Source organism: Rhinatrema bivittatum, chromosome 9 (assembly GCF_901001135.1).
Source record: "Rhinatrema bivittatum chromosome 9, aRhiBiv1.1, whole genome shotgun sequence".
Lineage (NCBI taxonomy): Eukaryota > Metazoa > Chordata > Amphibia > Gymnophiona > Rhinatrematidae > Rhinatrema > Rhinatrema bivittatum.
In genome coordinates this window covers 180,171,194-180,198,543 of record NC_042623.1, presented here as the reverse complement: position 1 = coordinate 180,198,543, position 27,350 = coordinate 180,171,194, and the positions used below count along the sequence as shown (strand labels likewise).

The 27,350-nt window shown below is 45.6% G+C and overlaps 1 protein-coding gene across 1 annotated transcript; it reads right to left on the bottom strand.

Annotated features, from left to right (window-relative positions):
- On the bottom strand, nucleotides 1-26,222 carry LOC115099598 (coiled-coil domain-containing protein 150-like). Its single transcript, XM_029617331.1, has 9 exons — nucleotides 26,042-26,222; nucleotides 18,143-18,345; nucleotides 13,399-13,577; nucleotides 13,082-13,150; nucleotides 7,360-7,476; nucleotides 6,933-7,062; nucleotides 5,602-5,645; nucleotides 253-345; nucleotides 1-72 (listed from the first exon to the last, which is right to left on the bottom strand). Exons 1-9 carry the CDS (start codon nucleotides 26,185-26,187, stop codon nucleotides 1-3), a joined length of 1,053 nt encoding a protein of 350 aa, XP_029473191.1. The 5' UTR covers nucleotides 26,188-26,222.
- Nucleotides 26,223-27,350: the final 1,128 nt, after the last annotated feature.

The window sequence follows — 27,350 nt, the reverse complement described above, 5'->3', positions numbered from 1 at the left end:
TCAAGCTTCTTGCTGAATGAAGGCAGCATTCAAAGCATCTGCTTGAACTACAGTGCAGAGAACAAGCACCACCTGCAGACCAGCACATAGAAAGGAGTTCTCTGGGGAAAAGTGTCACAGGCAGAATAATAAACCACAAACCATGCAAAACCTGTTTTGTTACAGATTCCTCCTCTATCAAAGAGCAAAATAAAAGAAATTTCAAAGGGAAAGTGCCCATGAAGTGAGACATGCCATAGATTGGACTTTTACCTGTACTCTCTCTGCCATCTCTCTCAACGACCCCAGCTCACAACGCAGTCGAGTGTTCTCCTCATGCTCTTTAGTAAAAGAGGACAGTGTGTTCTGAAAACAGAATAGAGGGCGACAGTGCTGCACTATCAGGTGCCAAAAGGGATTCAATAACAATACCAAAACAATAGTGGATCAAGGCTGTGCTGGGTCAGACCACCACCCTGTCTCTGACAGTGACCAGACCGCATCACTAGAAGTATCCAGCAGGTCCTAATGGGGAAATCCCTTCCTTGTTTACTCCCAGCAACAAGGCATGACAATCCCCAAGTCTACTGGTTCATCATTGTTAATGGACCAGTCCTCCAGAAACTTATTCAAACACTTCTTAAGTTCAGCTATACTAATTTTGACCACATTCTGGCAAAAAAAAAAACTCCAAGACAGGATTAAAGTGCACTGGCAAAGGAGTGTGGGCTCTGGGAGGGAGGGAGGGAGGGAGGGTGAGCTTGCATGGGATCTCTCAGATTTGCTGCAAGCTCAAATCTTTTACTGAACTAGAACAATTATCCAGAGAAACGAGTATGATCTTTCACGACCACACAGGACCCCTTTTCAGGAAGCTCAGGTAGTACAGCCTCTGTGGGTTATTCCTAAATTGATCCAAAGTAAGGAATCCTAACAAACCACACCTCACAATGGGCCAGATTTTAAAAGTTATGCATGGGCGTAGATTTGTGCGCGCAACTGGCGCACAAATCTACGCCCGATTTTATAAAATGTGCGTGCAGTTGCGCGCATGTTATAAAATCTGGGGGCGGCAGGCACAAGGGGGTGCACAGTTGTGCACCTTGCGCGCGCCGAGCCCTAGGGGAGCCCCAATGGCTTTCCCCGTTACCTCCGAGGCTGCTCCGAAATCAGAGCGGCCTTGGAGGGAACTTTCCTTCCGCCCCTCCCCACCTTCCCCTCCCTTCCGCTATCTAACCTGCCCCCCAGCCCTACCTAAATCCCCTCACTACCTTTGTTCTCCTATTTACTCCCTTGAGGAAATGGACAACATCTGGATGAGACGCAACCGCATAACCTTCAAGACTTTCCAAGAGGGAGCCAAGGGCAGAGACCTGTACCCGGAGCGAACCGAATGAGAGGTCAATAGAGAGATCGCGCTGGAGAAAGGAAATAACCAGCAAAACCGGGGCCGAGTGTGCAGAGACACCCGATTCCGCGCAGGCAAGCTCAAAAACCTTCCAGACCCAGACATAGGTGAGGGAAGTAGAAGTCTTGCGAGCACGCAGGATAATGGAGATGACGTCTTCCCTATATCTCTTCTTTCTCAGTCTCTGTCGTTCAAAAGCCAGGCTGCTAGACAGAGCCCTGCCGGAGCAGGTACAGAAGATGACCGAGATGAAGAGGGTCATCCGTTGACAAGTTTACGAGATCCGCAAACCACGGTCCACGGGGCCACTCGGGAGCTACGAGAATGACCGGACCCCTGTGAGCGCTATCCGTCTGAGCACCTTGCCCTCCAGGGTCCATGTGGGAAACACGTACAGAAGGACGTCGCGGGGCCAGGGAAGGACCAGCGCATCTACCCCTTCCGAGCAGTGCTCCTTCCAGCGGCTGCAGAACCTGGGAGCTTTGGCGTTGTCCAAGGTTGTCATCAGGTCCAGGTGAGGAGGACCCCACCGGTTGACAATCAGCTCCATTGCCACGTTGGACAACTCCCACTCACCGGGGTCGAGCCACTGGCGACTCAGAAAATCTGTTTGAACATTCTCGATGCTGCTAAGCACTGCAGATGGTGCTCCGCCCAAGCGAAGAACTGGCTGGCCTCGAGGGCCACCAGGCGACTCCTGGTGCCCCCCTGGCGAATGATGTACGCCACCGTGGTAGAGTTGTCCGAGAGTACCCGAACTGCTCTTCGGTGAAGCAGGGGGAAAAACGCTTGAAGAGCCAGATGAACCGCCCGAGCCTCCAGGTGATTGATATGCCAGCGGGATTGAGCAGGGGACCAGTACCCCTGCGTGGCCTGTGTTTGGAAGACTGCTCCCCAGCCGGTGAAGTTGGCGTCCGTCGTGATGACAATCCATTGTGGAGTCTGAAGGGATATGCCCTTCAGAAGGTGCTTGAGCGATAGACACCAATGTATGTCTCTGATGGTAGAGTTGGAGAGAGGAAGCTGCGCTTGAAACAGTTCCAACACCGGTTTCCAGCGGGAGAGCAAAGCTTTCTGTAAAGGACGCATATGCGCAAAAGCCCATGGAACCAGGTCGATCATGGAGGCCATGGTCCCTAGAACCTGTAGGTAGTCCCATGCCGTGGGGAGAGGCATGGAAAGGAAGCTTCGGACTTGATCCATCAGCTTGAATGCTCGACAGTCCAGCAAGAATACCTTGCCGACCCGAGTATCGAACCGAGCCCTTAGGAATTCTAGGACCTGGGAAGGTCGGAGATTGCTCTTGGAAAAATTGACTATCCACCCCAGGGAGGAGAGGAGAGCAAGGATGCGGTCCACTGCCAGCTTACATGAGGCCTCTGACTTGGCTTGCACTAGCCAATCGTCTAGATAAGGGTGGACTAGGACTCCGCCCGCCGGAGGGCGGCCGCCACCACCACCATCACCTTGGTAAATGTGCACAGTGCCGTGGCCAGACCGAAGGGGAGAGCCCGGAACTGGAAATGTTGCCCCAAGAAGTGGAACTGAAGATACCACTGATGTTCGGCATGGATCGGAATGTGCAGGTAGGCCTCTGTCAAGTTGAGAGAGGCCAGAAATTCTCCGGGATGAACAGCCGCTATAACTGTTCTCAGGGTTTCCATCCGAAAATGGGGCACTTTGAGGGCTCAGCTGACCCTCTTGAGGTCCAAGATGGGGCGAAGAGTCGTCCTTTTTTGGAACCATGAAGTATATAGAATACTGGCTGGCGTCCCATTCCTCCACAGAAACAGGGTCTATAGCCCCCAGCCCCTAGAGTCTGGCGAGAGTCTGACGACATACAGCAGCCCGCTTCCGATCGCCACACGGGGAGAACATGTATGGATCCGGCAGGTCCCGAGCAAATTCTAAAGCATAGCCTCTCTCGATTATCTCGAGGACCCACTGATCCGAAGACCTGGAGGAATTTCCTCTACAGAAGGCACCCCGCGCCCTAGGATTATATCTCCGCTGACCCCTGAAGCGGGTGCGAGTAGGGAAGAAGGTTCTCGCTTGTTTTGGGCGATCTTCAGGACGTTTGTGGACCTTCTCACCCAAGGATTTAAGAAGTTGTTCCAGGTCCTCACTAAAAAGTAACTTACCTTTGAAGAGGAGCGTGCCCAGCTGTGCCTTAGATCTGGATCCTGGTCCGGGGCATCCAAGGGAGCGGGGGGGTCTTGGGGAGGAGGGACTCCGGGACCACCTGCACTCGGACCCCTGTGCATCAGGAACCGCTGGGGCGGACGGAGCAGCGATATGAAGAATTTTAGGGAGAGGAGGAGCAGGAGGGGGGGGGGCTGCGTCTTCTTGCAGGCTGGCTAAATAAGATTTGTGCATTAAAAGCACAAATTCTGAAGAGAAGCGAGGCCTGGAACCTCCGGGGAGGGGGGGACGGAGGGGGGAGGGTCAGGACCTGCATCAGGGGACTGCACGGGGCTCAAATCGGGGGGGGGGGGGGGGGGGGCGGGAATCTAAAAAATCTGGGTCCTGGGAGTCCTGCTGCCCCATAATAGCAGCGTCAAAAAAACCCAAAATGGCCACCGTTCCCGCGGTTTGCGCTTCAGAGGCCTGGCTCGGTGTCCTGAAGTGATTGCTGCTACGGAGGGACCCTCCCCTCCTGGCAGGCCGTTAGAGCAGAGCCCCTCGCGGGAGAGGCTAAACAGAGAGGGGACCGCGGCATGGCCCCAAATCAGAGAAATCAGCTGAGCAGCCATAGCTGAAGGTGCGGAGGCAAAGGAACGAACCCTGCACACTCCCTTCTCTCTCAGAAGACTGCCAACACTAAATTCACCCGACAGAAGTATTATTGATTGATTTTTTTTTTTTTTTTTAAATCAGGCAGGCAGGGGAAGGAAATGTCCCGGGGAGAGAAAGAGAGAGAGAAGGCTGTAAAGGGGGAGTGACTGGCACCACCAATTTCACCCCACAGCCGAGGAACACAGGGAATAGGGAGCCTAGGCTACGTAACACAAGGGGCAAAGCGAGGGGACAGAAAAACTGTCCCCTAACAGGAATCAGAGAAACTTTTTTTTTTTTTAAATAAAACCTGAAATTATAACCAATACTTGCTTGATCCGACACAATTAGAGAAGAAAGTAGCCCCCCAAAGGGAATAGGCAAAAAGAAACAGGGAGCCGCAGGGTGAGCTGTCGCATCTGCTGGAGACAGACAAATACTGAGGGGCTGCAGGGTAGGCTCTGTCCTGATATAGGAGACCCTTTCAGTTTTGGGTTGAGCAGGAGGCTCAACCCACGGTCTGGACTGATTCGGGTACATACAGGGAACCTGGCAAGTACCCAAACACTAAGTCTATTCCATGTTACCGTTGCTAATGGCAGTGGCTATTCTCTAAGTGAACTTAATAGCAGGTAATGGACTTCTCCTCCAAGAACTTATCCAATCTTTTTATGATTTGGGGAACTGTTGTGCAGACATAAGGGGGAAAAAAAAATACAGGACTGCTTCTACGGTCAAGTCCATAAGCAAAGCAGGTCAAGCAGCATGGTCTGAAGTTTCAAGAAGCCTCATCCCCCAGTAAAAATGTTGCTTGTAGTAAATGTTTATGGGTTATAACTGCACGGAGCAGCAGTTGCCACCCTTAAGAGAAACATGGTGTATTCTGCACAGGGGTACAGATACTACCATAAGAAGCTTGCCGGGCAGACTGGATGGACCATTTTGGATCTTTTCTATTTATTTTTTTTTGCTTGCCGCCTGCCACTGACCCTTGCCTGGCCCTGACGTTTCTTCAACTCTATGCCCTGAGAGAGACTCGCCCAAGTCCTGCCAGTTCCCAGAACCTAAGGGCTCAACCTGTGGGGGAAAGAGGCTAGTGAAGGTGAAGTTCCTGACCAGTCTCATGCCAGGATCCATCCGCCAGCTGTCAGTGAAGGCCTAGAGGGTTCACTCCCTAGGCTGTGCCAACCACACCGTAGCAACAAGGGTCCACTTCCATTACAGTGTACCTTGGAAAACTGAAGGTACGCATGCTATTTTAACCCCTCCGCTTCTCCCCAAGAATGCCTCTCTGAAGTCCATGTGTACTTTAAGCAGAGAAACAATTTTCAAATAGGCCAATTTACCTGGTTAAAGATTTTTCTCTTAAACAATAATCTCCTGATGTGCACACTGAAAGACAAGTAGAATTCCTGCCCATTCTCCATGTAGCTTTTTACCTTTCCTTCTTCTTGGAGCTGAGAAATGATGGCATCTTTAGCATCTGAGAACACCAGAAACAATTCAAGAGTAATGTCAGCAGAAGCAAAATATCACTGCCCGATTAAACCCCTTCCCCATGACCTGAGTAAAGATAGCAGCTTTGGAGGAGTCAGACTGTGCTGTAAGAAGATAATGAACCGAAACTCAGTCTTAGGTGCAATCATGAGAGCTGGGCACACGCATTCTTGTATATAAAGTGAAGTAAATCTGCATTAGAGCTGTGCACACACATTCCTGTATTTAAAGTGAAGTAAATCTGCATTAGAGCTGTGCACACACATTCCCTGTATATAAAGTGATGTAAATCTGCATTAGAGCTGTGCACACACACTCCTGTACATCAAGTGAAGTGAATCTGCATTAGAGCTGTGCACACACATTCCTGTATATAAAGTGAAGTAAATCTGCATTAGAGCTGTGCACACACATTCCTGTATATAAAGTGATGTAAATCTGCATTAGAGCTGCACACACACACTCCTGTATATAAAGTGAAGTAAATCTGCATTAGAGCTGCGCGCACACACTCCTGTACATAAAGTGAAGTAAATCTGCATTAGAGCTGTGCACACACATTCCCTGTACATAAAGTGAAGTAAATCTGCATTAGAGCTGCGCACACACACTCCTGTACATAAAGTGAAGTAAATCTGCATTAGAGCTGTGCACACACACTCCTGTACATAAAGTGAAGTAAATCTGCATTAGAGCTGTGCACACACACTCCTGTACATCAAGTGAAGTGAATCTGCATTAGAGCTGTGCACACACACTCCTGTACATAAAGTGAAGTAAATCTGCATTAGAGCTGCGCACACACATTCCCTGTATATAAAGTGAAGTAAATCTGCATTAGAGCTGTGCACACACATTCCCTGTATATAAAGTGAAGTGAATCTGCATTAGAACTGCGCACACACATTCCCTGTATATAAAGTGAAGTGAATCTGCATTAGAACTGCGCACACACACTCCTGTACATCAAGTGAAGTGAATCTGCATTAGAGCTGTGCACACACATTCCCTGTACATAAAGTGAAGTGAATCTGCATTAGAGCTGTGCACACACACTCCTGTACATCAAGTGAAGTGAATCTGCATTAGAGCTGTGCACACACACTCCTGTACATAAAGTGAAGTGAATCTCAAGGTGCATTCCCTTTGGAGGCTTCCAAAGGTTAGGTGAGGGGTTATCATTTCCCTATATAACAATGGTACAGTCATTTCAGACTTGAATCCTTAGGCGCAATTTGTACTGGTTTGTGTCTAGGGGTGGTAAGTAACACACCCAAATTGCTTTTCAGTCGCATGCATTCCTCGTCCAATTGTCTGCTTTTCTCTTCCTCAGTCTGCAATCTGTCCCGGAAGGTCTGTCCTTCCTCTCGCAGGCTCTGGCAGTCCTGCTGCAACACCTGCACCTGCAATATATTCCAAAACATACATGGGTCATGTAATGCAGCTTGCAGCAGTTCCAGAAATTTCCACATAAGCCGTCTACTGCTAACACCTTACTGAATAAGGGGTAAAGCTAGCGTATCGAAAACGCGCGTCCAACCGTGGGTTAACAGTGCGCTCCGCCGGGGCGCACTGTACTGTATCAGCCTGTAAGTTAGCTGGATAATTTTAGACCTGCTTTCAGGCAAGTTTAAAGTTTTAGAATAGATGCTGTTCCAATATCACAGCCTCATATGGTGAGGAAGGCAACAAGAATGCACCTGTTTGCGCTCTGACTCTACCACCTTCTCCATATCCTGGACGCTCTGTAGCAAGGCCACCTGTGATGTCTCCAGGGCCATGCGGAAGCTCCTCTCTTGTGACAGCTGCTCCTCTACCTGCATCAAAAGCACATCCATAAATTCTCCCATTTACCCACAGACGTAGCAGTCAGTCCTGTCCCCATGTCTTCATTTCAGAGCACAAGATGATGAGAATTCCCCATCATTTTCACTTGTTCTGGTGACAGGTGTTTGTTTTAGCCCTGTCCTAGGTCACTGCCCTCCATCTAACACTCAGTTACATTCCTGTTTATAGATGTATTATAGTGGGTTAGCAATGCAGACTTTTCAGCTCACTCCCAGCAAACAGAGCCTCGGTAGGCCTATAATGTGAACACTGGCATTGGCTGGAAGGAATGGGGAGCCAGGGAGAGAAGGGCATATTCAAGGGGATGGAGAGTAAGGGCTGGAGCAGATAATAAGGGAGGCTTGAGGAGACAAACAATTCTCTCTACTTTTCACAATTGTCTTCTATGTTTTTTTTTGTTTTTAAATTCTCCTTTATTAAAAAAAAACAAAAAACCCAACAGATACAACACAAACAACATGGAGAAACAAATCCCATGACAAAGCAAACAAATTACTAAAAAATGATGATTTTTTTTTAATTTAAGGGTGAAAGTGACACCTGCCTATAAATTAAAGGATGAGCTAGGGGTGGCTGGGAGGGTTGGGAAATACAAACACACAAACTTCTGTTTGTTGCCTGACTTTCTGACTACCTATTTAAAACAAAACACACGAACTTGAGAGTGAATTGAGAGTCTGTGTGTCTGTGTATGAAAGTGAGTTGAGAGTTTGTGTGTATGTGAGAGTGAGAGACTGTGTGTGGGAGTGAGGACCTGAATATTTAGAGAGGGAGCATGTGAGAGCCTTCTATGTGTGTGAGACAGCATGTGACAGTGAGAGCCTGTGCTTGAGCAAGACAGCATGTGGGAGTGAGAGAGAGCCTGTGTGTGTGAGAGACAGCATGTGCCACTGAGAGACTGTGTGTATGAATGATTGTATGAGAGAGAGCATGTGACAGTGAGAGCCTGTGCTTGAGCAAGACAGCATGTGGGAGTGAGAGAGCCTGTGTGTGTGTGGGGCAGTGAGTGAGGCAGCATGTGTGTGAGTGAGGCAGCATGTGCAAAAGAAATACAGTGTGTATGTATGTATGAGAGAGAGTGTGAAAGCCTGTGTATGTGTGAGAGAATGTGTGAGAATAGAGCCTGTGTGTGTGCGAGAGCGTGAGAGAGAAAGCATGAGTGAGAACATGATTGTGTGTTTGAAGGAAGAAGTCAGATGGAGAGAAAAGAAATAGAAAAAAAAAAGACCCTGTAAAAAGAATTAGCAAAAAAACAAAGAAAGGGAAGGTGGGGAAAAAAGCCTGTGACCAACTGCTTAGAAAACTAAGATCAGACAGCAAAGGTAAAAATAAATAAATAAAAAAAATTTTTTTACTGATTGGCATATGTTATGTTTGGTAATGTGCAGGAGTAGCACTTTCTCTATGCCGATCTTGCAATGTACGAGATCAGCATGGAGGAACTGGAAGCCCGCAAGTGTTTAATACCATGGGGCCTGCACAGAGGAGGCAGCAGTGCCAGTAGCAGCAATCAGCGCCTCCCCAATAGCCACGCGGCAGCAGTGATGACAGCAGCAGGTAGGTGCCCCTAAGGGCCCAGCTAGACACACAACAAGACGCACAGTGGGGGTGAAAGCGCAAACCGATGTACCTGAAGAGGGCAGCCTTACGGGTAGAGAAAAAGTGCGCGAACGCGGCTAACAGTCTAAGCCTGAGAGAGGGGCCGAGCCTAGAAAGCTGCTCAAGTCCCCCAAACACCCCCAGGAATGGATGTCAGATCGGCACCCCGAGCACAGAGACGGAAGGGGAGAGGAATCCCTGAAATCAGCTCCCCCTTAGCTCTTTTCTTTTCTTTTCTCTTTATTTTCAAAATAATAACAAAGCATTTAATATCTTTGCACAGAAATATTTCAGAAAACAATACAAACGATCAACAGATTGATTCACATATTAAAGAAAAATAAATATCTTTTTTTATATAGTCCACTAATCTGATGAAAAGGGGGCGGATATAACAAAGGGAAGCCAAAACGACATAAGAAAGATAGCTAAAGAAATTGCCAATAGCTTGCTCTAGTCAGTCCCTTTTTTAATAAGCTAAGATAATGGACTAACTATTGGCGATTCTGGGAGTTAAGCCACGTCTTGAGGTGTTCAGGGGTTAAGAAAATGTAGGTATTGTTACATTTTACCACACATCTGCCTGGATATCTAAGCTGATAATTAGCACCCAGCAGCCTTGTCTCCTGTCTGAGTGCTAAAAAACCCCTTCTTCTCTCCTGCGTGGCTTTCGCCAGATCCGGAAAGATCTGCACGAATTGGTCCATAGATTGGGTGCCCATGTTTTGGAAATAATTCCTCATAATTAGACCCCTATCATTTTCATATATGAAAGACATTAACAGGGTGGCTCGCTCCACAATTTCCATTCCCGATGAATCTATGAGATCTGTCAAATTCTCCAAGTCTACGGGGTTTTGATTGCCAGCACTCCTTGATCGAGAAAAGGGCAAAATCTACACCTTGTTGAAGGCGGGAATATCTTCTGAGGAAATATGAAGAACTTCAGTCAGATATTTACGCAAGGTAACCCTTGGTAACTCTCCCATTACCTTGGGGAAGTTCAACAATCTTAATCGTCCAAGACGATTTTCCAGGAGCTCAGGTTTTTTTTTTTATTTAAAGCAGTAAAATCTTGAATTGTCGTCACTTGAACTTTCTCTATATCCTTTATTTGTAATTCTGTTGTATTTTATCTCCTTGTTCAGACAATTCTAAATTGTGGTCTGGTGTCACCAGCTCTAAGCGTGTGGAGATTTGAGTAACTTGAGCCATACTTCCATGGATAACCACATTTTGCTGGGCCAGAAGCTCCCAGAGTGAGTCCAAAGTGACCACAGGTGGTTTTAGCCGGGACTGCTAACTCTTGTTGGTTTCCTTGTAACATTCTCACCGAGACTGGCCCAACATCGTTTGAGGAAATAGAATATTTTTTACACTATTATTAGAAGTAAGTTCCGTATCCCGGACCAACCTTGGAGTTGCAGTTCCTCCATACTCTGGTGTTTCTCCTCCCGACGCTTCACCCGCCGCTGCTCCCTCCAAGGATCCCGATGAGCACTGTAGCCTCGCGGGATTCGACACAGTTTCTGATGGGAGCGTCGAGGATACTGCCTGAGGTAATCTTGGCGTCGGAGGGCTCAGTGATAACTCCCCAGGCGACACGACGGCTTCCTTGCCGTTTTCGCCAGTGGGGACCGGCTTCTCCTGAATCGGAGAGAATTGAGCGCACTCGGTGATAGTCTTTTGTCCCGCAGGGAGAGAGGGTGTTGAGGGAAAAACCCTCATTCTCCCTTTCCTTTTGGAGGCATAATACTCTAAGAAATAGCTTGAAAAATAGCAATAGAAGCGGGAGCTCCGAGTGCACACTACCAGCAAGTGGCCATCTTGACTCCACCCCCTTTTTTCTTTTTTTTTTTTAATTGCTCTTTACCTGAGCTTAGCCTCTCCCAGCCAAGTACAGAATCAGACTCCAGCTGTGGGGGGAGAGGGTATATACCTTCACTCGCTTCTTGCACTCACTTGTCTTTTAGCTTTTTTTTTTTTTTTTAACAGCTAAGTTCACGCTGGCAGAAACCAGCTACCAGACCAAGGCAATCATCTGAGTGAAGGATCTGAAGATATCACCTCAGGAAACGTTGAGGGAGGGACAATAGAGAGCGGGACAATAAACTTCTTTCTTCTTTTCTCCTTCTATAAAAAAACACAATCCCCAGTAGGGAGGTGCACGTCCACCATCTGCTGGAGACGGAGAATACTAGCAGGCTGATGTCCGTGCAGGGGTATATATATCGTGAAGTCAGCTTTGCTCAGTCTCCATATGCTGGTAGAAGGGCATAACTCACTAGTCATGGATCCACCTATCCAAATGCTAAAAAATGAGGAAATATGCCATTTCTGAGCACAAACAAAATGCAGCCTGAATTCTGTTCTGCAGCCTGAGGTCCCTGAGAAGGCATGAAAAACCCATAGCACCAAGATGGCCACCATTCCCATTGGAGCACTGCTCCATGGCAGGAAATATCTGAGAGCCAATCCCTGCAGTCAAAACTACACCAGAGGCCTCTGGGCCTCATAGCGATGCAACACAAGGTCAGACTCTCCTCCGGGAACTCAGCGCATGGGCTTTTCCCCTGTGCTATGCAGATACAGCCGTACTCCCTCAAACGTCCCCCAAATGTGGCTGCCACTGCTGGCAGGAAAAGCGACTCGCCCAAGCCTACTCTGGCCAGCCCCTTCCGTAGCCCTTCGATCTGATCAGGCCTCAGAGAACTGTTTTATTAAGCTGTAGTACCTCTCCTTTCTTTTATCTTTTTTTTTTTAAACAGACAATGAAGCGAAGTGGGGAAAAGGGGGCTGGGGAGAGAGGTACCAAAGACTTACACCGCTAGCCCTCTGGTTCCTGATGGTGCTCCACGGGGGTAGGGAACTTCACTCGCACTTATTTTCTGTGGGTCAGAGCATCAGCTCAACCAAGGGAGGGAGAACTCGTCTGTCACCTCAAGAGCTGCCTACCAGAGTTTTCCTTCTCGCCCAGCCTAACGAGTCCTAGTTTCCAGCACATCTTCTGGGGGCAGCAGAAATGTATACAAGGGGTGACCATCAGCGAGCCTGTTGATCTCTATCTCTATCTGCTGGCTGCCATGCATAACCCGTGTGTCTGGCTTGGTCCACTTTTCCAATTGTTATTTATGGCATATATATGTTTATTTTATTACACTATTTATAAGGAGGCCGATATTATGGATAACTGAAAAGTTATGCGTGACCGGAGAGCTTTAAGATATCCTTGTCACTGTTTATCTTTGACATTTTCGTTGCCACCACGCCTCTCTGACACTTCATTATCTTATTGTTTGGCTTTTTGCCTCTCCTTTGTGCTGCTCATTAGTATGAAGCCAAATGAATTAAAGAGAGACGCATACAACTTAGCAGTAAAATACAGTGAAGATTCAGATGCTTTGGAATTGAGAGCAAACATCACTGCCGCGTGGCACGCATCTGAAATCTGCAAAGGATCTTTGCCAGATGATACAAGCCTTGCAGGAAGTTATTCCAACACAGGTTGCATTACACGGTCTTCTGACTTTGCGTGGCATTACTGGGGGCACGCGATATGAGCTTCAGTAGATTGAAAATATTCCAGTCATTACTTAGGACTTCAGATTACTATCAAAATTTAAACATTTTTTCAAGTGAGTATATTTTTAAAAAACATTTTGATGATGTAATTGTTTGCATCTATTAAAATCAAAAACAAGTTGCCTGTAATCACATTTGTAATTGTACATCTTAATTTACTACTTGGGTATTTTATTTTGCTTCTATATTGTAAATAAACTATTATTCTGAAGTAAAATTGTATACTATACACTTTGATTTGGGGGCCCCGGCTAATGTCCCATCTCTGAAATTTGTTCTTATGGCGACTTGCCCAGGGTTAGCAGTAAAGCTAGAATCCGATCACAGTTTGCAGCTTTGCCTTCTGTCCACAAAAGAGGACAGGTCTCATCTTCTGAACAGTGGCAGGCTTACCTCCTGCAGTCTGAGACATATTCGACTTCTGGTAGCCCTCAGCTCCTCTGCAGCAATTGCCACATCTGTCTAGATATAAACAAAGCAGAAAAGAGATGTAATCCCACGCCAGGCATGTAAATAAACACACAGATAATACCAAATCTTTGACATCTGGTAGCATGTGAGGGATGTGTGTCAGAGAGGGTCTGCAGCGGTAGAGAGCAAGTGATAAGCATTGGAGGACAAGGTTATGGAGAGCAAGTTATAGCTTGGCCAATTTAATAGCTCTGGCTGGTGCAAGATATGCACTGGTGGGTCCAGGATAAGCTTCCTGCCTTTGTGGTTGTGGCGATCTCCAGGGCAGCGCTCAGCCTCTCCTTTTCATCCTGCACCATCTCCTTCTCTTCACTCTCCTCACGCAACTTTTGATGCAATCGCATTACTTCCAGCTGTACCACTTTCAGCTCCTGCACATGCTCCTCCTGCAGTGCATTCAGTCGTTCCTCCAGCTGAGCTAAGTTAGACAAGACAAGAGAGTTCATTTTCACAAATCTGCACAACAACAAAGTACATGGAGAAAGTTAGGCTTACCTATTCATTTCCTTTCCTTTAGTCCTACTACACCAGTTCAACAAGTGGGTTATTTTCCCCCTCCAGCAGATGGAGGCAGAGGTCTAAGACTATTTACGTGTGCTGCAAAAATAGGATCATTATTTATTGTGCACGCTTCCAGCAGGGAAGTAATTACTGGACAATAATTTTAAGATAACAAACAATATATTAGACAAGTTCCTTAAAATAACAAGAGGTTTTTACAACAGATGTAATAAGCATCAAAACTAGGTAACAAACTACTGATACACGTAAACAAAAGGGAAGGGGGGAACAGAGGGTAGGTTTGAGACAAATCTGAGAGGCTTCTAGATGATATTCAGAAATAGATAATATGGAGTGGAGTGGTATGGTAATTAGAGCTTCTGTAGAGAGTGGTGCCAGTGAAAGTTTGGATTTAACCCTAGGGGAGGAGGAGTAAGCAGTCTGAAAACAGAGGCAAAGATTGAAAGAGTATAGAAGTTGTGATACAGGAAACAGGGAGATCGATCCAAGGCAGGGAATGGTGAGGCAATTTGAAGGGCGGGAGCTAGTGAGAGAATTTGAGAAACACTAAGGGGTCGATTTTAAGACCCGCGTGCGCGCACATGGACGAACCGATTTTATAACGCACCGGTGCACGTGCAGATGTGGCCAGCCCGCGACTCGTGCATGTGGGGGGGGGTGTGGGTGGGGGGAATTTTACAATTTGGAGAAGCTCGGCACTTTGGTACTTCCAGCATCTTGTGCCTTGAGTCCTCTTCTGTCTGAAGCTGAAATGGAACCGTTTCAGACATTTCCTTTATGAAATTAATAAAGGACAGATCCTCTGGAGGAGATCGTGTTCTTTCCTCAGGGGGAGAAGGCTCTGAAGGCAGATCATCAGAATCCTGGGAAGAGCCATCGTTCCAAGGATCGTAAGGCTGATCCCCAGCTCCCATAGGATCACCAGAGGGAAGAAATGGCGTTAGTCCTGAAGGATCAGGCCTAGGCATCAATGGTACGGGTTAGTCGGTGGCAAGATCCCAGATCGTGGTATGGGTATCTGTGTTTCTTCATCTTCCGATGAAAAAGGTATCGGCGTGGAAGGCACTGGACATACCGGTATTCTCAGTTCCACCGGTGGAAGAGCACCGATCAGCACATCCAGTCTGCCTAGAAGCGGTGCAAGCACCGTGGGTATCGGGTCAGTGACTGGGGCTGGCATCGGTGACGGCGCCGATGGAGGTTGGAAGTCCTGAAGTGCTTTACCGATGGCCTCTTGGATCATCCGATCAAATTCCTCACGGAAGCCTGGGGCATGTAACCTCCAGCTCCGGAGTGGGAGGCAATAGTGGCATAGCCGGAGGGTCCACCGATAAAAGTGGAGTCTTGGCTCCATGCACCTGTTGCAAATGTTCCTTCCCGATGGCTTCACTCCACCTACCTCCTCGAGGGCCCATGTTCCCTGACTCGCTGCCTGCTCCTACCTTCTCTTCTGCCTGGAAGAATTCGCTATCTTCATCACCAGTGAGTACTACCATCTTCACCTCAGAGCTGTTCCCTGGAACCTGGAACAAAGTACTCGCTCCTCGAGGGCCTGCCTCCGTTCCAGCCCTAGTGCCATCTCCTTAGTGAAACCACTGTGTGAGTACATTACCTTCAAGCCTCTCAGCTCTCAGGGATCAGGTACTCGCTCCTCGAGGGCCTGCTCTCCCTATCCTGGGGTTCTCCATACTGGGGCTTTGCGCTTATTCCCCTGTACTCATTATTCTCAGTTCTTTCCACTACAGCACTGCTACCGGAGGAGTCGCTGTTCCAGTGCCTGAGGGATATTAGCCCAGCCGGGCTACTACTTCTGCCACCTCTGGTGGCTTCACCACATTGTCTAATAAAAGATGAATCTCTGTATTTGTGTGTCCTTAGCTGAGTCTGATCTGTGGCCCCTCACGGGACTTCCCCCATGGACATGGTCAGCTGCCAGTGTCCAAGGGTCCACCCAAACCTCACTAATTATAACAGCACCGATGAAGGTGGGGAACGCCTCGGTGATCCAGTCGCAGAGGAGGATGGGGCTTTCTCTGGACAGGATTTCTTTGTTGGTGGTTCTGTCGACGCCGCTGCAAAGGGCTTGCCTGGATCAGCAGACTGAGCCTTCCGATGCCGGTGTCGACGATTTTCACGATGTTCTCCTCGGTCCTTTTCCTGAGGCGATGAGGAAGAAGTCGACACCTTCGGAATAGTCAATTCCGGTCGGGCAACACTGGTGTCCCGCTGCTGGCGAGAGGTCGAATGGCACCTGCTCAGACGATGTTGAAGCGGTCGATGGAGTTGGGGGTTTTGACTGAAAAAGAAACTCCATCTTCTCTGAGCGGGCCTCACGGCCCTTCAGCATCATATGGGCACATTTGGTGCAAGTTAGGATGTCATGGTTGGGCCCCAAACACAATAAACAAACTCTATGCGGGTCTGTGATGGACACTGTCAGAGGACAGTCGGGGCACTGACGAAAACCCGACGCCATGGCTTCGACAAAAATTTAGCCGCAGTGCGGTCGATGGCCGGTAGGCCCCGAAGGGAAAGCTCAACGGGAATTGACTGCAAACGAGGGTAAAGCCTTACCTTTCGACCACGGAGTATGGAATCAATAGGGGGACCCCTATGGGGTAAAAGTTTTTGAAAATTTTGAAAGAAGTTCTGTGAGGAAAAGTCCCTGTCAGGAATCTCTAGAGAGCTCCTTAACCCGCATGGCTACTGCTGCGTGAAAAAAAAAAGAGACTGAAGTGGGACCCCTGCTGGTTGCAGGGTTGGTGGCATGCTGGGCATGCCCAGTAGGTGCCAGTCAAAGTTCTATAAACTTTGACAAAAAAGTGTTCCGTGATTGGGCTCCATCCTGATGATGTCCTGTGAGAAAGCGTGTGAACACCGCTGCGGCCTACCACATGGCATCTGAGCAAAGCCTGAGAGCAGGACCTATCCAAAAGGATACTCAACCCACCAAGCTGCTACAACTCCCCAAGCTCTCTCAGATGTGGGAATGGACGTCTGATTGGCACGCCGAGGCTCGGAAACCAGAAGGAGAAGGGAATCCCTCACTCTTTTTTTCTTTTTTAATATTTACTCTTTACCTGAGCTCAACCCATCCCGGCCGAATATAAAGTCGGTCTCCGGATGTGAGAGGAGACGGCAAAGGTCTTCTCAGCCGTGCTCAGCTTCCTGCACCTGCCAGCCTCTCAGCTGTTGCTCTCTCTACAGCTAAATCCATGCTGGAATAACAACTACAGGTATCACAGAAAAAGAAAGGTCTCCATCTGCTAGAAGGGGAAATAAGCCACTTGTCTGGACTGGTGTAGCAGGATGAAAAGGAATAGATCATTTTATACCTATGTACCTGTAGTGAACTTTCAAAAGAAAACTACACATACACGAATACAAAACTACCAGCAAGGGAAATTACGCATCAACTGAAATAGCGAAGAGATGTGCACAATGTTTTACTCCAACTAAGTTATGCCTCTTGGAACATCCGGATTTACAGTGTCACTAGGTGGCTAGATTTAGTCAGTCTGCACAGGGCAATTTTCACCAAGGGGGGGATCTAGCCCAGACTGGCCAGAGATGCTATCTCCATAGCACTCACAGCCCTTGGGAGGAAGAAGTGTCAGGCATCATACCTAGCAGCCGAATTTAGAGCTCATGAGCGCAAGGTACCAGAAGAAGCCCTGATGCATGATCTGATCTAAGGATTGTCATTGTGGTGACTGGACTGAGAGTTGGGTGGGGATATTAAAATGGGAAAAAATCCCCAGGAAGTTGCAAATGAAAATTATGGTGCCAAACCCCAGGTCTAGATTAGACTGAGTTGGAAACCCAAACAAGCAGGAAGAAACTGTTGACCCTGGCAAAAATAAAAACAATTATAACATTGTAATTATAAAAGTTTCTATGTAAAAAGGGATTGGGAGCAGGGGAGAGCAATCTCACCAGCAAATTCCTTAGCGATCTGTATTCAAACAAAATCATATCAGTGACATAGGTGACTCAGTTTTAGGCACTTACATTTAGATGAAATTACAGTCAGGCACCTAAGGTTTGGGCTGAAAATAGGTATCTTAACTCTAGGCCCTTCATGTCTGCTATTCAGGCCCCCTAGCACTGGAAATCAGCACCAAGTACCTAACTTCTTCCTTCAACTTGCCCCATCTCTGGCCCCATAATTTTTTTTTTTTTTTTTTTTAGGGACCCAGCCAGGAGAAATATCAAACACCCACAAAATGCACACCTTGTACCTGCATCAGTAACAATTTCCATAGTTTTACTAGTGCACCTCTCCTGCCCTCAAGCACCCCCTGCCATGCCAGTACTGACACCTCTATACACAGCTCTGCCAATGCACCTGACTCCTGCCTGCAGCACAGACGGCTCTGCTAATCCACCTCAGCATGGGCCAAGAGACTGGTGAGAAAGAGCATAGAGAAGAGGCAGTGAATGCTGTCCCCTCACAGGCACCTGAGTGTTTGGGGCTCAGCTCCTTCTCTGTGTGCAGCCTGAAGGTGCAGAGTTTCAGGGTCTGGAGGACGCTTTCCATGCGACACACACGGCTCACCAAAGATTCACAATTCTTCCACAGCATGTCGTTCTCCTGCACGAACGCAGATCTGATAAGGTAAGGTCTGATGGGATGGGGCATGTCCGACGCAAGGGGCTGAAAACTGCAGAACAGAAAATACGTCATGGGACCTCACGTGGAGCCCATTATATCCCAATGATTGTCAGATACTTCCGTTTCAGATTTCTGCATTAATCCAAACCTTACAAGTCAGAAACGGCAGGTGGGTGATATATCAATACATCTGGTGACTAAAATACTAAATAAATTCATCACATCCAAGCTTGAAAGAAAGGATCCTTAGCTGGGCTGGAAATGTATTTAGAAAACTTAAATACTAGTCAAAATGCTTTAGGAAATAGGGAATTCTTTTTCCTACTCTTTTTGTGTTTTGCTCTATTTTGCTTGCCTTTTTTTTCAGTTTAAAGATTTTTTTTTTCAAATAATTCTGCTGTTCTTCCTATGTTTTTTATGTTTTGCTTTCCTGAATTTTGGGCACCCGGGTGACCTGGCTCCCAGAGTATTTCCAGCCCTGAACTTGGGGGATTCTGGGACATGAGGCAGGAGCTTGTCCCATAGCAAAGGCGCAAGGATTCTTCCCCTTACAGCGGCAGCTAAGTCAGATCAAGCAGCTCGCAGGCCTCTTTTCTTTAAAGGGGAACTAGAGGTCCAACAGCTTGAGAGCAGCACTTTAAGCTCTGTTCCTTTCCTGCTGAGAGCTGCTCAAACTTGGTTCTGTGGACACGGTAGATGCTACAAGCCTTCCAACATCTTCCGGGCTTGTCACACTGCAAACAGGGTGAAAAAACACACAGGGATATACTAATTCTCTATTTCTCTAAGCACTCCTCATACACAGAGAATCAATTATACAAACAATTTTAAATACACTATATGTATAAACTTTATTGTATCTTCAAATAGAACATCCTATCTAAACAATTAAAAACTATCTACTCATGGCACCCACTCACACATTCATACCATTTAAAAACCATAGCACCTGTAAACATTGTGATCATCAATACTGTTTTCAAATATAAAGAACTGTTTTTTCACGTTCCGTTTCAGTATCTTATAACAGCTGATATCAATGAGCAATTACATATAAATTTCCCACATGTAAACCACTCCGAAACAGTGTCCGGATATCCCAACTCAAGATTCTCTTCTAATATTCATCATGAAGGGCGATCATATTCCTCCCGGTCCGACAAAGATCTTTGTTTCACCCCACACTTGGGGCTTCCTCAGGGACTCAATATCAAAGATGATCACTCTCCACACCTACCACCAATGCATTTTTTTAATGTGTTAAGGGTGGGAACAGCTGTGTTGCATTTGGATGATGATGTTTCTAATGATGAAATCAGGTGATGATTGAATGGTATATATAAGAAAAGAGGAAGTGGTACCACATTATGATGTTCTTTGACATGTGATGTTTGTTGGTTCCGGTTGGATTGTGAGTATACTGTGTGGACACGGGTGGTAATAGAATTGTTGAGTAGATGGGTAGAAGTTTGTTTTAGTTCATTGACTTGCCTGTTTGGTTTTAGATAAACAGAATGAAAACACGGAGTATAAGCTATATCATTGATGAATATGGTTAAAAGCGATGTTTGAGGAATAAACACGATTCGTGATTAGAAGCATGTTTGGGAGTAAACGTGGTTCTTGATTAAAAGTCGAGATTTGCAGGTTAGTATGGGTAATTCTCAATATAGTGATGTATTGTGTATCGAACGCTATCATGGCGGTTAATTTGATACTTATGTTTGGTGGTAGGTGTGGAGAGTGGACACCTTTGATATTGAATCACTGAGGAAGCCCCAAGTGTGGGGTGAAACAAAGATCTTTGTCGGATCGGGAGGAATATGATCGCCCTTCATGATGAATATTAGAAGAGAATCTTGAGTTGGGATATCTGGACACTGTTTCGGAGTGGTTTACATGTGGGAAATTTATATGTAATTGCTCATTGATATCAGCTGTTATAAGATACTGAAACGGAACGTGAAAAAACAGTTCTTTATATATGAAAACAGTATTGAATTTGTAAAGTGTATTGATGATCACAATGTTTACAGGTATTATGGTTTTTAAATGGTATGAATGTGTGAGTGGGTGCCATGAGTAGATAGTTTTTAATTGTTTAGATAGGATGTTATATTTGAAGATACAATAAAGTTTATACATATAGTGTATTTAAAATTGTTTGTATAATTGATTCTCTGTGCATGAGTAGTACACTGCAAACAGGGCCAGATTTCAGCATAGCCAACATAGGCATGAGCCTAGGGCACCAAATTCTGAAGGCTCTCTGCTTTCCGGGGGCAAAATATCCTGCTCCCAGACCTCTGCCTCCAGCCCCGATTGCAAATGAGGTCCATCGGGTCCTGCCAGGGAGCATGGCTGGGGGCAGTTAGCTACAATCTGTGATGTGATATGCATATCAGCTTTGGAACCCTTATACTAAAGCAGCTCGCTCTCAAAGCAACCAGGCACAAACTGGCAGCTGGGCTGAAGATGACCTAAATTATCCACTCTTCTCTGGGAGGTGGTAGAGAGTAATCTCTTATGAACGCCCTTGCACAAGGAGTGAAAGTCAGAGTCTGTGCCCACCAATGCAAGGTCCTAGCAGCCATCTGTGTTCAATTAAAGCAGCACACACAAAAAGGAGACATTAAGACCTACCTGATAATTTCCTTTACTTCTCTGCATCAGTCCAGAATATGTGGGTTTAGTCCCCTTATTCAACAGTTGGAGGCAGACTTGGGTTTTTTTTATGACATCACTTGTATGTACACCATGCATCGATGTCAAAAATGCACTTTACTGGGAGAACTGTAAACGCCATGTGTCACTGGTTTCAGAAATCATCTTCCAGCCTTTATTAATAGGACTGAAGTGCTTACACTATGCCTGATCTTCTCTTTAGGTTTTTCTTGTTCTAAGGGGGGGGGGGGGGCCTTATTTAGATGCTGATTTCCTTTGTTTTATGAGGCAATGTACCTTTGACATGTAATAACTGATTGTCATAGAAATATTTTTATGATATATCTAGTTATGTACCTATTGGCAGATGCCACAATTTAGATTTTCAAGTTAACAATACAGTCTGAATTAATGCAGTTTTTATTAGTCCCTATATTTCAAGCATATTGTAGCATTTTCCAGTCCTATAACTTCTAATACTTATGTGCATTTACTTGCTGAGTCAGCTAAATGATTGCTTGATATGTTCTCCTTTACCTTTATCTATGGAAACTTGTCTGATCACACTAACCAATCACCCTGTTCCACTGCTTGCACTAACCAATCACCCTGTTCCACTGCTTGCACTAACCAATCACCCTGTTCCACTGCTGGCACTCACCAATCACCCTGTTCCACTGCTGGCACTCACCAATCACCCTGTTCCACTGCTGGCGCTCACCAATCACCCTGTTCCACTGCTGGCGCTAACCAATCACCCTGTTCCACTGCTGGCGCTAACCAAGCACCCTGTTCCACTGCTTGCGCTAACCAAGCACCCTGTTCCACTGCTGGCGCTAACCAATCACCCTGTTCCACTGCTGGCGCTAACCAATCACCCTGTTCCACTGCTTGCACTAACCAATCACCCTCTTCCACTGCTTGCACTAACCAATCACCCTGTTCCACTGCTTGCCACTTTACTGTGTGATATGCTTTGGTGTGCATCAAATGTTCCCGAGAGTTCCTGTGTCTATGTGCACCTTTCCTTTTCTCCGGATCTTCTCTTCCCTGTTATGAACTTTGTTGTCCCAGCAGTGATTCAGGGTTCAAGAGGGATGTATACTTCTGCCTGCTGGATTGCATCCCAGCACATGTCAAATACGCGCTGTTCTGTTTGCTGTAAGGAATACCGAATGCGTCCTGTTTTATCATTCTCTTGCTTGTCCTACTGCTGGTGCCTCTGCACAAGTCTTTTCTCTTATTTCTTCTTTTGTAGCCTGCATCTATGGTAATCACATTGCTAGTCTTCCATATTCTGTTCCCCCTGCTTCTAACCTTAACCAACATACTGAATTTGGTTATTCCCCTTAAGAACCTGCCATACTGGGTCAGACCGAGGGTCCATCAAGCCCAGCATCCTGTTTCCAACAGTGGCCAATCCAGGCCATAAGAACCTGGCAAGTACCCAAACACTAAGTCTATTCCATGTTACCATTGCTAGTAATAGCAGTGGCTATTCTCTAAGTCAACTTAATTGGACATTTCTTCCTGCAATACTACCTATTAGTCTATTTACCTAAAATCTAGTTCACAACCTCTTATGGATTTTGTTTTTTAATAGTGTGGCACTTCTGTTTACCTATATTCCCGCTGCACATGTTTTTTCAACATCTTCGTAATCTCTCTCACATTATGAATGCACAAGGTGGTATGAATCCTTCTGCTGACTCTTGATTTTCCCGGCTTCCTTCACTCTCCTGGTTACATACATCGCTTATATCCCTGTTTGCTATTTTTGCGATTCTTATCCTTGGTTGTTGTTGTTTTCAGTGCTCTTTTCCTCTTTTATCATATAGTCACACTTCTTCCTCTTCTGTTTTATACCTTCCCACTCCTGTCTCTGCTTCTCATTATGAGACTGTGCTCCTTGCAGAGACTCGCCCAGTATAAATGATATTATGAGAAAAATAATACTTTCCATACTGGTTTCTCTTTGTTTTTCCTATCTTTATATTTGTTACAACATTATGTGATTAACTTGACTGAAAGAAAACATGTGGTCTTGCTATTATATATTTTCTCTTCTTTATAATGCAGCCATATTTGTAGCTCAACAATAGAGCTAACGGACATCTAGTGGAACTTAGTCACAAATTAACTAGAGAATGTGTGTCTATGAGTATCACTTAACTTATTAGGGATCTAGAGCGATACATGCACTACTATGTACACACAAAATATACACCAAAGATTACTTGTTAGCCTACACATTTTAGCCCATTTGCATAATCAATTCTTACTATCCTGTCCTCCCCTCTGGTGCTTGGGTGTGCCACTATGACCATTTGTAAGTGGTACAAGAGGGAAATAATGCCTGAGTTTGAGACCAACATGGAGACGGCAACTGACCGAAAATCCGCTGCTATCTTTGCCTTTCTGGCTATGTGAACTTTAATGCCCTACTGAGCCTGACCTGCAGGAATTCCAAGTACATCTGGACAACATTTGAAGCTGGCAACAATTTGTGATGCCTAATTATAAGGTCACAAGAGCAGAAGGCAATGGTCAAAACCTCAGGCTACAATGTCGATTACAGGGGCATCTGTAAACACAGCCTAACATATGAAGATTGCCCTGAGCAGCAAGAGTTTAACATAACAAAGGATTATCTAAACGTTGGCCATAGAGGCAAAATCTCACAGTAAAACCTTTTTTAAATACATCCGAAGCAGAAAGCCTGTGAGGGAATCAGTTGGACCCGTTAGATGATCGAGGGGTTAAAGGGGCACTTAGAGAAGATAAGGCCATCGCGGAAAGATTAAATGATTTCTTTGCTTCGGTGTTTACTGAAGAGGATGTTGGGGAGATACCCGTTCCAGAGAAGGTTTTCATGGGTAATGATTCAGATGGACTGAACCAAATCACGGTGAACCTAGAAGATGTGGTAGGCCTGATTGACAAACTGAAGAGTAATAAATCATCTGGACCGGATGGTATACACCCCAGAGTTCTGAAGGAACTAAAAAATGAAATTTCAGACCTATTAGTAAAAATTTGTAACCTATCATTAAAATCATCCATTGTACCTGAAGACTGGAGGGTGGCTAATGTAACCCCAATATTTAAAAAGGGCTCCAGGGGCGATCCGGGAAACTACAGACCAGTTAGCCTGACTTCAGTGCCAGGAAAAATAGTGGAAAGTGTTCTAAACATCAAAATCACAGAACATATAGAAAGACCTGGTTTAATGGAACAAAGTCAGCATGGCTTTACCCAAGGCAAGTCTTGCCTCACAAATCTGCTTCACTTTTTTGAAGGAGTTAAACAAACATGTGGATAAAGGTGACCGGTAGATGTAGTGTATTTGGGGTTTCAGAAGGCGTTTGACAAAGTTCCTCATGAGAGGCTTCTAGGAAAAGTAAAAAGTCATGGGATAGGAGGCAATGTCCTTTCATGGATTACAAACTGGTTAAAAGACAGGAAACAGAGAGTAGGATTAAATGGACAATTTTCTCAGTGGAAGGGAGCGGGCAGTGGAGTGCCTCAGGGATCTGTTTTGGGACCCTTACTTTTCAATATATTTATAAATGATCTGGAAAGAAATACGACAAGTGAGATAATCAAATCTGCAGATGATACAAAATTATTCTGAGTAGTTAAATCGCAAGCAGATTGTGATAAATTGCAGGAAGACCTTGTGAGACTGGAAATTTGGGCATCGAAATGATGTAAAAAAACAAACAAACAAAACAAACACACAACCCTCTTCCTCCAACTGCTGGATGAGGGGACTAAACCCACAGGTTCTTGGCTGGTGGAGCAGCCAGTATCACAGGTAGGAAATACAGCAGATGCTGTGCTGTTCTCCAGACCAGTATAAACTGGCTAAAGCTTCATTCCTGTACTGTCAATGGGAAAAGTTTTTTTACAACATTTTATATTCAGCCTGGATAAGAGAACTTGCTGTAGGTGGGTCACAACATTTTGCCACTCATGATAGATATATTTAAATATATCTATCTATATACAAAGTGGCAGAGAAGGAGAGATTTTAAAGTTTGACAAAATAATAATTTAAAGTGATGGCTCCAGTACAGGGCTGAAATCAGACCACAAAACCATCAGGAGAGTAGATACCAAAAAATGTACTCCCATCATAGATTAAATGTAAGTGCAGAACTTCACATTTATTAAATTTATGAATCGCCTAACTCAAAAATTGGTCTAGTCGATGAACATAATATAAATAATAATAAAGATGAAACAAATCTAAACTAAAAATAGAACAAAAATCAATACATAAGAGCATAATAAAATTCCAAATAAAACAGTAAAACAATATAAAACAATTTAAAATAAAATGTATGTTAATAATAACAAAGCCTAAGCAAAAAGTCTTAAGGAGCCCTCTAATGTTCTTAACTGAGTCACATTGACGAATCTCAAAAGGAAGGGTATTCCAAAATACTGGGCCAGCATTTGAGAACAAGCACTCTCGAGTAAGATGTAATCGAGCAACTCGAGAGGATGGAACATCTACTAGAGTCCGCTGAGAGAAGCACAGAGATCTTGAGGGTTGGTAAAATTTCAAGATGGCATTAGCCCATGGGTAGAACTGATTGTTAATTTAAAAATGGTTATTCCAATTTTACATTTAATTCTTTATCAATATAATAGTAAATGCTTCACAGCATTAACTTCAGAAGTTAGCTGGATAAATCTAACCCCCTTCCTCCAACTGGCCAAATTTACATGCACAAAATCTCAAGGCACACAAATTTAGATAGAAAAGGGGTGGAGCCAGAAGCATTCCCTGGACATTTACGATTAGACATTCAGCACTACCTGTATACATTTTCAGTGCCAACCAGCTAAATTTAACTGTACAGCTCTGAGTCAAACAGATAGCATCTCTAAATCCAGCAGGACAAAAATTTTCTGGCTTCAGCAGCAAACTGAACCAGTTAGATATGGCTGAAAATTAGCTTCAAGATAAGCAAGCAAAATGAGCTAGTTCTCTTACCCACTCAGCAGTTGGTCACAGAGCCCAAAGAGCCTCCATCAACCCTGCGAGAGCTGGAGCTGGCTCCCATCCTTACCTCTGGGTGCTCACTCCCAGACTCCCCAACTCTTGGATCAAGGACTCTGCTTGCTCCTCTGCCACGTCAATCCTTTGCTGAAGAACACTGAAGGTCTCGGGTGCTGTGGCACGGACATTCATAGGTGGTATCACTGGTCTGGCCATATCCACAGCACTGCCTCTGTGAATCAGTCAAGTGACATTTCAAGATCCTTCCACAGCAAAGGCCAAAACACTATTCCAAGCAGGGGCAGCTCAAAACTGGACAAACCATCCAACATTTATACCTTCTTGTCCACCGGCGGAGCCTCACCTCAACTATAAAACCCATTCTACACCTTAAGAGAACTTTTTAGTATGTAATAACTAACACACAACCTGCTGTAACTATTTTTACCTAATATGTTTACCTAATATGATTACTATAAACCGTTCTGATGGTGAAACCGAATGATGGTATACAAAACATGTTCAATAAATAAATAAAGCAATGTGCTGTCTGAGGTGAGGGATGAAATGGCACTCCCCCGTTCCCCCCAGCTCTCCTCAAGGTACAGTACAGGTCAATTCATCAAGAGGTGCAAAGGGGTTCTTATTGTAGTCTGGTCCTGCGGAAGGGGTCAGAGTCCCCAGAGGAGTGGCAGAGAGAATGTCAGTGATAATGTTCTTAGAAAGCTGGCAACCCTGCCATGCTCCCAGGAACCCTAATCCCTGCCTCCCACCTTTTCCCCAGCAGATGTGGGAGGTGAGTGCGTAGGGGGATTTCTGGGTCTTACCCCTTCCACACTGCATGTTTCCAGTGATCCCTCCAATTAAAATGAGAGCGTCACATGCGGACCGTTTGAGTAAAATCTTATTTATTCAAGGGCTACCTTAATGACACCAATACAGGGACAGCACTTACCAGGGAAACAAAAATAAGAAAACAATAGTTACAAAAACATGCTTGATATCCAGTACTTATCAGATAACAGAATTAATGTTAGCATCACATCCCTCTAGACTGGACTTGCGTATGTAAAGGGTTAAAGAGTCTTAACTTCATCACCCATTAAACTGGGATTGGAGCCCTCAGTTTCTCACCAGTATAGGACTTGCAGCAACACACAGTTTCAACCCTTCTTGATCTTTGGCATAGAGCTAGAGACGTCAACACCTGTCACTGAAGTAACAGAGGTTGTTCAGCTCTCCAGTCTCGGATACCTGCAGGCCCAGCTCTGCTGTGCCCTTGTCTCTGCAAGCTGCTTGTGCCCAGGGTGCAGGGAGGCAAGGCAAAGGAGAGGCAGCAGCACTCAGATGGGTTGTCTTCTTCTTCTTCTGGATGGGTA